The sequence below is a fragment of the Anoplopoma fimbria genome, chromosome 1 (genome assembly GCF_027596085.1).
Source record: "Anoplopoma fimbria isolate UVic2021 breed Golden Eagle Sablefish chromosome 1, Afim_UVic_2022, whole genome shotgun sequence".
Taxonomy (NCBI): Eukaryota; Metazoa; Chordata; class Actinopteri; order Perciformes; family Anoplopomatidae; genus Anoplopoma; species Anoplopoma fimbria.
Window position 1 is genome coordinate 7763095 of NC_072449.1, and position 11556 is coordinate 7774650.

Sequence of the window (11556 nt, forward strand, 5' to 3'; positions counted from 1 at the left end):
TTTGAGGATCGGCGGTGAGTTTTGATCGTTCACGGTTGCACGATAAGGTGATGCAGTTATGCGAATCCGCTTTGACTGACCTGACCTTTTAGATTTGACAGATTTTTACTCCTTATACAAGGGTCCTGTTCAAATACAGTTTTTAAAGGCCAGATATTTACCAGTGCAGTCAGCGTCTATGCATTTTAGCTCTTGGTATGGTACATTTTCTAATACACAATGAAATAAAAAGGCTGCATAAGGTAAAGATTGGATTCCAGTAATATGTTTCCAGTCAAATTGTTAAAGCAAACGGCTCTAAACACCACACAGGCTTTTTACAGTGATCCTGAGGCACTATTTGTTTTCAGGTTGGCATCAGTCTTTGGTTATTTTGTTCTTGCTTAGCTGGCTGCGTGAGTCTCTGACTGCATCAGGAGCGGCAGCTCTCGCTCAGAATCCTCCATCGCCGCGGCAGGATTGTGAGTTACCGAACTGAGATCCTGAGGTTCCAGCTGAGACGCCTCTCCTCCGCGAGCCAGCGCCGCTTCCTTTGTCGCCCTCCTCATCCTATCCTCTTCCTCCACCTTCATTCTTTGCTCTTCGGCCTCTATTTCCTCCGTGGTGGGGATGGAGTTCTTCTTTGGTCTTCCCTTGGGCTTAGTCGGGGCCTCGTGACCTCCTTTAAGCACCTAGAACAACACACAGACAATCTTAGTGGACTGGTAATAAATGGCAGCAGCAGTCAAAGGCAATGCGTGCTATTATAGTAATTAAGAGAAGACGTATTGCTGCTGGCTGCCCCTTCCACACTCATTTATCTTTAATGATTTCAGCTCCTTTTTGTTCTCTCAGTTGTTGACCCTTGTACAAATGTGTTTGCTCTCCCTGCCATCATCATCTGTCACGTCTTACCCCACACCCTCTCTTCCTGTCATATTGCTACCTTAACTGTTAAGTTTAAATCATAACTACGTTAAACAGTAGGTTGGAAGCAAAATGAAAGCCACAGTTTTTGACCAAAACAATGTACTTTTAAGATAAATAACAATAGTATTTTTACAACAACCCATACATGCCTTGCTTTGCTGTGTCTCTTACCATTTTCTTCCACTTCATACGCCTGTTTTGGTACCATGTCTTCACCTGGAGCTGTGTGAGACCAAGTGACTGGGCCAGGTCTAACCTGAAAGATCACAAGAAAAACAAACTGCACATTAGATGGACCTTTCATCAGTTGCCATATACCATATTAATGAAATGGTTTAAAAATCTGTACATTTCCCAAAAGCACATGTAGAACCCGTCTCAGCATTTGTTCTCCCACTGACAGGAAAATATAGAAATGATGAGAATCTTGACACTAATTGCGGTTTATACCTTTCCACCAAATACTATATAATGCAGCTTCATGCCTGGAGGTTGCCAACACTGCAAGCTTAAGTACAGTATAAGACTGCTCTTAAACTCCCGTCTTTGAATCTCACATCAAAGCTGGTTTGCTAGTAGCTGGAGTTTTGACACTGTACACCTGCAGCTCAGGAAACACTGCTTGAATTCAAACATCTGTACCGAGATCAGTAATCCAAACACGGCGCTTGTACAATTGGGGATGTTGGAGGAAATGCTGAATGCATCCACCACATGTGTTGATCCATGACTAATAGGGCTATTAGATGGTGTGTAATGTGATATTTCAGGAAGGGACAGATAAAGTGAACAAGGCATCCATTTGAAAAGGAAAGTTGCGGTTATCTGGGGTTTTGTATTTTTTTTTTTTTTGGTTAAATGAGATTTCCTCTTCCTTGCTCTTCTCAGTCTTAAAACAGTCAGATGAAGGGATTCTACCCCCCGAAGTGAAAGGAACTGACTTTCATTTGATGGTGAAAGTTGAAGCCGAGACGGCGACCAATCTAAAATGCAGAGCAGCATGATTCGCAGGATCTTTTACATAACTTAATACCTCACATAAAGAGCTGTGTGTGTGTGTGTGTTTTTTAGTGTGCGTGTATGCATCTGCTCTTCAAAAAGAACACCAGACATACAGGCAATCAAGCTGTCTATCAAACTTCACTAGCATGCATGCCCCAGTCTGTAACAGTTCAACATTTTGAGGTAAGGAAAAGTAATTGCAGAAAAGGAAAACACCCCTCTTATTTATGGTCATTAGTTCTCAATGGAGAGAAACCACACACTCACAGCAATAGAAACGGTATTTGAGTTACTCCCTCTAGGCTACTGCAAGATTGCCATTTTGTTCCGTTCTTGCACCTTTCACGAGGGAATCTTGGGTGTAACTGAAAACCCTTTTTTCATAATGATGATGATGACAGTTAGGATTATTGAGACACAAATTATTATAATTGGAAGCTGTATAAAATCATTGATGCCGTATGATATAAATAATTAAGTCTTTTTCAGGGATATTTTTGGTTTTGGTTTCTCTCGCCCCGCGTTTGTAGTCTCGATTCTAAGCCACAGAGGTTCTAAGGAGGGGAAAAGAAAAAGTTATCTTTGGATAAACCAAAGTGGGGAACACGCCACAACCTTTGATGTGGGGCTTTTAAAGGAGGATTTTCTCTGTTGATGTTTTTATGCCAGCTGGGTATTTAATTAATTTTCACCACAGTGTCAGAATCAGATATTTTGACAGGACATGGCACAGCCATTCGTAAAGGATGGTTGGTTTTGATCACTGATTTGCGCTCAGCCTCGGGGCTTCTGCTTTAAGATGAGGCATGGCGCCTTTCCAACAGCTCCAGGCAAGCTCAGATGTGATATATATTTAATAATACATCGTGGGAGTTTTCCCCACGATTGGGATGTAAATGCATTGACAAATAAGTCTAGTTTATTCCATATATGCAAATGTCTTTTCAGATTAGGTGTTTTGAGCAGTTACATTGCAAAGAGCCTGCGATGTGAGAAACTGTGTAGCTATTTGAATGTCAAAATGCATGAAGACAGTTTTTTGTAAACCGCTGATTTACTCTAATTAAAAACATGGATGAGTAATGGGGCTGGAGAGTACAGACTTCCAATCTCTGCCTGATGCAAAAGTTCACAAGCAGTTTAAAATTCCTACCGCGCATGTGAAAGAAAGCTTTTTACAACATATATGATTCAATACTATTCTTGGTTATAATGGAAAAGCAGCCTGCGGGCCAAATATAAAAGTGAGGCTTACAATAAAAACTGGAAAATATAGTCTAACCTCGTGTCAGGTCCCAAAAATGACCCACAAAATGGAACTTAAGACACAGATATTAACATGTAGATTACTTCATCCCATTGCAGAAATGTACTTTATATATATATATACACCTGCACATGTGTGAAATTATTGGCAGTAAATCAATGTAATACATTTCTGTTTGCTAGTGTTGGCCCTGGTCCCTGCCTTCTTGAATAATGTTTCTTTGTTGGGGCCTTTTTTTTTTGCCGTTTGAGGGCCCAGGGTTAAAACTTTACTCTTGTCTCGACTAGAATGCTGAGGTAATACTCTGGCTTAGACTAATTCACATTACATGAGACATTCCCCACGGGATAAATCAAAAAAATCGTGATGTTAAGTGAACTACTGCTTGATAATTGCAGTTGTGGCTTTGTGAATTTGCGTGGGTGCGTGCTCACGTGGTGTTCTTTCAAAATGCACTCAATGCCAGGTATGAAGGTTATCAAAATGACAGATGAGCGACGCTCATGAGGCTGAATGAAGTTTGGTTGAAATGTAATAACATTTATTTTCCTTTTCACGCACCAGTGGTTTGCTTTCTTTTGAAGTACCATCGTCACAAAAAATCGTTTTAGGTGGCATGAGGTTAGCAGGCACGGTTTACCATCTTTTATTCAGGTGCTTTTATGTGTTGCGTCAGTTCTCAGTGTGTGTGTGTGTGCTGTTGATTTGTGTATTTATGTGTAACAGCAATTTTAAAGTGGCCTTATTATGCTTTTCCACTTTCTCCCTCTTCTTTAGTTTGTTATATATATTTTTGTAAATGTAAAAGGTCCGTAGAGTGAAAAAGTCCACGCCTAAAAAGAGTTACCCTCCCCCTCAGAAGCTCCCGAGCTGACTGACACGGCTCCATTGAATTCTCTCCTTCACTTCCATAACTTTATGAGGTCATAATGTTACGGAAGTGATGTAAAACTCCTTCCGGCTAGTTTGGCCCTCAAATAACAAAAGAGAGAGACCGAGCTGGAGCTACGGAGGAAGAGTTTTTTGAAATGTAAAACTTTTCCACTAGCTGACCAATCAGAGCAGACTTTGCTTTCTGGAGGGAGGAGCAAGCGCTACAATGGAGCGTTTCAGAGAGAGGGTGAGAAGAGGTGCTGCAGGACAGCCAGGATGAGAAAAACAAGGCGTATTATGAGCATTAACGCATGTAAACATGTTGTAACTGTAACTTGAGATAAAAAACATGCACCCAGAAAATAGCATAATAGGGCCTGTTTAAGAGAGAAAGGGTTTCTCAACACCACTGACCGATCAGGTGTGGACAGGTACTTCTGCTTTTGGAACTTCTTCTCCAGGCCCATCAGCTGCAGCTCGGTGAAGATGGTGCGGCTGCGGCGGGGCTTCTTCAGGCGGGGCGTGCTGTGCTCCGTTTCCGACTCGCTGCTGATGCTGAGGGGCGTCTGGCTGGGGGAGGGCTCGGAGCCTCGCTGATGCTGCGGCGAGAGCAGGTGCGGGGGAACTCCGCCCGGGGAGGACGGCTGAGGGAGGTGGAGGGGCAGGTTGGGGGGCTGCCGCGTGATCACCGAGAGGAGAGGGTAGGCACGTAGTGACGAGGAGCCTGGAGGAGCAGAGACAAAAAGAAGGAGAAAGATTAGATATCTTTTTAAATCACTGTTTTTAGTGAGCTCTTATGTGCCACTCAGTCACCTTGGTAGTACCATTATCGACCATCTGTAATTGCTTAAGACAGGTTCATTTTTTAATTGACCCGCATTTGCTGTGAAAAGTGTTTTGCTTTTGACCTTCTCCATGTAGAGGGCTGCGATCCCAATGACGCAGACTGTGTTTTACACCGCCTCGCTGAACCCTTCAGATGAATGATTATTTTTCAGCGGTTGTTAAATAATAACTGGCTTTCCAGCTAAAGAAAAAAACACATGCACACACTGAGTCTGACAGCATGATGTACGTCCACACAGACACTTGCAGACACAGAATGAGCTGTAATAAAATCCCCCAAAAACTAAATCAAACACTGTTCAGCTAATAAACTTTTCTCTCTCAGTCTTGCACATACACACACACACACACACACACACACACACACACACACACACACACACACACACACACACACACACACACACACACACACACACACACACACACACACACATTTTGGTTCTTTATCAGCACAGACAGAAGCAGCAAGACGCCAGAATCAATAAAAAAGTAACACTTGTCTGGAGCCGAGATGGGAGGGAAGGAGACCAGGAGGTTGGTCGAGAGGATGCGGTGGGTCAACCAAAGTGAATATAATATCTGCCAGGAAAAATCCTTACGGCTTCAAACATAAAATCAATCCCTTCACCTAAATTTACAAGCCAACTGAGCACAGCGCAGACTGAACCGCATGGGCTGATAAGGAGCAGCAGAAAGGACACAGGGGGGATTATAGGGAGTAGAGGTGGAAGATATAGAGGGAGATAAAAGGCTGCAATGGAGCATAGAAAATAGGAGGTTATCATACGCCAACACACAAAGTGTGTGTGGATGTGGATGTGGGTGTTTGATCTGTATCCTTAATCTCCTCATCGACCCAAACAGAAAACCTAGATATGCACCTAAACAGACACCGATGCCCACGGGAGACAGCGGCCCACGAGTCAGATGTTGACTTAAAAAATTTGTTCTACTATTATTGCCTTTCCTTGATTGATTTCTGTCTTAAGGCTGGGGAGAAAATATGTTCAGTACAAATGTGACAGAGAAGAACACTTAAGAGGAAGAAGACGAAAGAATAAGAAGACAACTCTACAAGGAGAGGAAGAAGAAGAAGAAGAAGAAGAAGAAGAAGAAGAAGAAGAAGAAGAAGAAGAAGAAGAAGAAGAAGAAGCCTCAAGAAGACGAGGACTCAAGAAGACGAGGACTCAAGAAGACGAGGACTCAAGAAGACGAGGACTCAAGAAGACGAGGACTCAAGATGACGAGGACTCATGAAGACGAGGACTCAAGGAGACGAATAAGAAGATGAGGGCGACGAATCAAGGAGATGGCTCAAGGAGAAGGAAAAGACGACGCCGACAACAACTCAAGGAGAAGAAGAAGAAGAAGCAGGAGCCTCAAGAAGAAGTGGAGCATGTCTGCTTTTCTAATCTTACGGTGTAGTGCCACATGAATGCAGATACTAACACGTATACAGTCCACAAATTCACAATAAACCCACATACACCAGTACACATTCAGGTAGCTACAGTTGCTCTTCACTCACGCACAGACAGACAGACACACCCACACACACACACACACACACACACACACACACACACACACACACACACACACACACACACACACACACACAGCAGACACTGCCTTGGGCTCATCATGACATCATGGTGAGGCACTGAGGTCATTGCTAATCCTCCAACGTGAGATTGCTGCTATCGCAACAAGTCTAGACAAGAAGACCTCTTCTCTCTCTCTCGTTGTACGCTCTGACTCGCCTTTTATACATTTCCATTTATGTCGCCCTCCGTTTTTTCCCTCTCTGTAAACCAGGTGTGTGAATGCTAGATTATCTGGTATCATCGAATCATCTGATTTAACGTTCCTCTGTAGGAGAACATTCACATGAACGTGTATCGAATTAAGTACAAAAGTGACGGGGGAGTGTCATACTGAATAGGGAATAACATCTCGGGCTTTCTCTCCACGATTGTCAAGGAAATCTCTTGTCAACAGAGAGCTTGAAGTTGTCTCCGGACGGTCCCATTTAGAGTGAGTGCCAGAGAGAGAGAGGGAGAGTGAGAGAGAGAGAAAGCAAAGAGGGGGAATGTCAGCCGTGGTGACTTTCCACTGACAGCAAAGCCGTGTCTCTGACATGTTGTTGACAAGTGCCAGTGTCCTGTCAATAGTCTACAAATAAACTGTTTGAGGAGCTGCAAGCGAGCAACTCAGCCCCATGAACAAGCGCACTGATACTCTTGATAATCACAGTAGGAATGCAAGGACCGGCACAAACGCTTATGGGGACCAATACGGAAGACATACATGCTAGGAATAGATCGAGAACGTTTGTTAAGCATTCCTTTTAATACCAACAATTTGCTCTATTGATCGTGTAGTTATGAGGACATGAAACATAGCTCCTGTATCAGCCTGCTCCCTATGGCTTATCATTTTTCTTCTCAATGGGATGCTGTAAATGGATGATCCATTGCTTCGCTATGACAAGTATACATGAAGGTTAGGTAAATAAAGTGCCTGGTGACAGCTAGGTAGCTTCTCAATTGAACAGGTTTCTTTTTTTTTGTGTTTGGTGTTTGTTTTTTTAAGCCTTGCCCTTTTTCAGCGCAAATCAAACACTGTGTGGGTGGGGAGGGCAACAGGCCACACTGCTTCTGTATCTGTCCTAACACAGTGTTTTAATTAGAACCATTCACTTTCAGGACATAACAGATTGGTGCCATTTTAATGTTGATAGTTAAAAAAAAAAAAAAAAAAAAAAAAGGTCAAAGAAAGGTGTCAGGAGCGTCTTGTTGAGTTTTGTCCGCACAGTATTTTCCCAGGCTACTCTGAATGACGGTTCACTCTAAGCATTACATTAATCATGAGCATTAACTATTTAATCTGAAACCTGATCCACACACGTCTTCCTATGACTGATCAGAATCGGCCTGTTCCACTACTACTTTTAAAACTGATTTATGACTGATCCTTTGTCGAGATAGATAAATCTGATGGCAGTTGCTGAGCAGAATCTGTGAGGAGGTGATAGTTTGTTGGACGTCATTCTTAACTGAAGACAGCACATCTTTGAGCATTTTGTCTTTGTGTGTGTGTGTGTGTGTGTGTGTGTGTGTGTGTGTGTGTGTGTGTGTGTGTGTGTGTGTGTGTGTGTGTGTGTGTGTGTGTGTGTGTGTGCATACTTGCCCGTGTGTTGACATGGGTGTAATCAACCTTCTCAAGACGGCTTTATGCCTAATGGGAAATGTTATTGTCTGCAGTGGATTATGGGGTTTAAAATGGGATGAAAACTCCTTTTGCTCACTTGGATTTCTTCTATAAGCCCTCAGCCAGTACAAAACCAGCTATGCAGCGGCCCTTGGGCTGCGCACACTCCTGCTTTTTTTTTTTGCTTTTTTTTCATCATGCTGTCAAGTGAGATTACACCACAGTTGATCTTAATCTCTCTCACCTCTTCCAGAGAGCACCACTAAAAGCCCTGCCCTGGGTCCTGCTGAAAGATTGGTCTCCAAATGAAATATTGTAACCTGCCATTACGTCGTTCACCGTTCACCACCAGGTCAGGGCTCATTGTCTCTGATCCCGCTGTAACTGACAGGGAATTAGCTCCTCGAGGTATGAGCCACTTTTAACTGTACAACAATTATGATCCCTATTTCATTTCCGAGGAATAAAAATAAACCTAGTTTCACAGTAAAATGTCACCGAACCACAAAACAGGAAGAGGATCATGTTGGTATGTGTGAGTGGCATACCAGTGATAAACACCACAGAACAAACAATTAATTTGTCAGCTCCTTCAGGCAGCATAATTGACATCACTGTCTTTCGGCGGCCTCCGCTGGTAGTAGGAGGTTATAGCATCCCCCCTCCTTTTTGCAGAACACAGAAGTCAACTTTCACTGTTAAGTCGCCTCTCTATGGCCCGGGACCTGCAAGTCTGCCAACTTCTATATCCAGCTCTAAAAGCCATTGATGTTAGGGAATATACTGTGTCTCACACCCCCGCAGCTACAAATAAGTGGTGGGCAGAGTGTTCTGATATGCAGGGCAGGTTACCCTATCCATCCGAACAGACGGGCTGCCAGAGCCCAGTCGTAGTGCCCTCTCGCATACACCGATCCATATCAGAGGGATGAGGGAATCGCTTGGCCCTATTTATATCCACCCACCGCTGTCATCATCAAATTGCAGTGGCTATTATTTCAGACTTTGGAGCAATTATCCTAATGGTTACTAGAGTGTGCAGCAGCCTTTCAGTTGTTTGGATTCATCTGGAGTTACAGTTTAGAATCAGTCAGGGTGTTTTTTTGTTTTTTGTTTTGACAAGATAACATGTGCTGTGGTGGCTGAGCTTTGTCGTACTATTTTGGTCATTTTAAGCAAGTACAAGACGCAGAGAAAAAGGCTGCGATATCTGTCAGCCTATCTATCGTGTGGAGATTAATAGCGTTCTAACTATCTCGAATGGTTAGAATGATCTGAATCAAAAGATCTTATTGAGGGGAACATTTCATGGGCTAGTGAAAATTGGTAGGACAGTGCGTTATCATGCAAAGTAATCAGCTTTAAAGTGTATTGAAAGATTCAATAGTTTGTCTGTTTTCATTCTATATTCCCTTCTGTATCAATCAAGATGAATTTGTGAGCAGTATAATTCGTGTTTTATAGTGTGGCAGGACCACAACCACACTGTAAACGTCACCTTTTTTTGGGGCACAACTTTACTTTGTTGGAGGTCACAGATTTCTTTGACATAGCACTAACACGATGCAAATCCTCCCATTTGCATATGTCCAGCAGCCGTAAAACTTATTACGGAGGGCCTTTAAACAGATGAAAGAGAATTGATCAAATTAAATGATATTAAATTGGCATATAGACAACAGTTTAAAAGCCTGGTAACCACTTCATTGACCTTTCTGTGTAACTAAAACGACTTGTCAATTCAGTCATTCGTCAGCTCAACAGAGACCCTGAAGCATCACTGACAGTATTGCACTTTACTGCACGTCTTTGATTTTCAACACTTAGCTGCAGTGATTTATAATGTGAAGCGCAGAGTGAGGAAGGTGGTGCAACTTGTGGAGGAAGCATGAATTAATTGTGATTCATATTAAACTACTTTTTTGAAAAAAAAAAAAAAAAAAAAAAAAAAAAAACATCTGATGCATACCCTTTATTTTTAAGCTATGAAATGATAAATACATAATTATTTATAATTGTCACAGATATGAATATGCCCATATGCACAGTTGCTTGGACAGGTAATTCTGAGTTAAAAATTAGGCTACAACTTCATGGTACCACACAAATATTGTTATTACACCTGCATCTGCGATCACACACACACACACAGTGTAGCCTACATCTCAGTAAACGTTCTGCACTGTAAATCATATTTTCCTGATCCATTTCACCATCAAAATATATCATCTCTTTCATTTAAATAAAAAACACACATTAATAATTAAATTGATCTAATGCACAAAAGTGTTTCTAAATGACCTCCTCATTTTTCCCCCCACCTGACTGCAAATGCAATAATTGCCTTTTTTTCTTAAATTTCTTTCTGTCTAAATGATTGACAATAAAACAGTCCTCTTACCTGAGCATGAGTGGAGAGGCTTCGGCCGCACGACGAGAGAAGGGCACACCGAATACAGAGAAAGTTTCTCAAAGTAATCACAAGTCTCCTTGGAGAGGATCTCGTCAATCATGAAAGTCTTGTAGCGCCGTCTCGCAGCCTTCAGCTGCCCGGGGGAGGAGAGCCTCAACTCGGCTTGACAGTGCATGATCTGTCCCTTTGCAGTGCGCCGCTGCACAATATGATTGGTTCACTGATATATCTTTAAGGCTTTTTTTTTTTTTTTTTTTTTCAGGTTTCACCGGTTTGCACGACTAGTGAAGTTCATGCGTTTGAATAATTCATTGTTTTGCCTTTTACAAAAAAAAAAAGAATACAAAAACAAAAAAAAGTGCAAAATAAAATGCAGTTTGTCTTTTCCCTGAAGTGTCGCGGTGAAGATCAGCTGCCTTCAACTTGAGCTGCGCTGAGCGCCGCAGTGGGAATGAACCGAGTGAGATCTGCGCTCACACCCACCGCTATATAAACCATCCCTGAGCCATCTAGTGCTCTCTCTCTCTCTCTCTCTCTCTCTCTCTCTCTCTCTCTCTCACGTAGCCTACTGTACACACACATGGCCAGCTCCCGAACACTCCCACCACCACCAGCAAAAAAAAAAAAAAAAAAAAAAAAATATTATTTTATTTATATTGGTTGTACAACTTCATCAATTCAACTCTATAAAAGTCGTCTTACTAAGGTCATATTTAAATAATAATAATAAAATAAAACAATAGGCCATTAATCAATACAAATAAGATCATCTATGTTAAAGCTGGTATTGATATATAAAGTTCACATTGAAGCTAAAGACTTTTGTGGTATGAACTTATTTGAGGTTAACCGAACTTAGTGCAGCTTTTTTTTTTTTATTCTAACGCTTTATTTGAATCATTTGTGTTTAATCAGTTTATTAATTCAGCGATTACCTCGTGTCTTACTTGTTTTCATATATATATATATGACATATCATTTATTTAATTTGTACATTTGTACACAATACAATGTATTCGATATCTTAACT

General features: G+C 41.9%; 1 protein-coding gene across 1 annotated transcript; it reads right to left on the bottom strand.

The window, feature by feature from the left end:
* Nucleotides 1-383: 383 nt before the first annotated feature.
* Nucleotides 384-10701, bottom strand: barx2 (BARX homeobox 2). The gene is made up of 4 exons (XM_054604345.1): nucleotides 10515-10701; nucleotides 4466-4775; nucleotides 1081-1165; nucleotides 384-671 (listed from the first exon to the last, which is right to left on the bottom strand). The coding sequence occupies exons 1-4, from the start codon at nucleotides 10699-10701 to the stop codon at nucleotides 384-386; spliced, it is 870 nt and encodes a 289-aa protein (XP_054460320.1).
* Nucleotides 10702-11556: the final 855 nt, after the last annotated feature.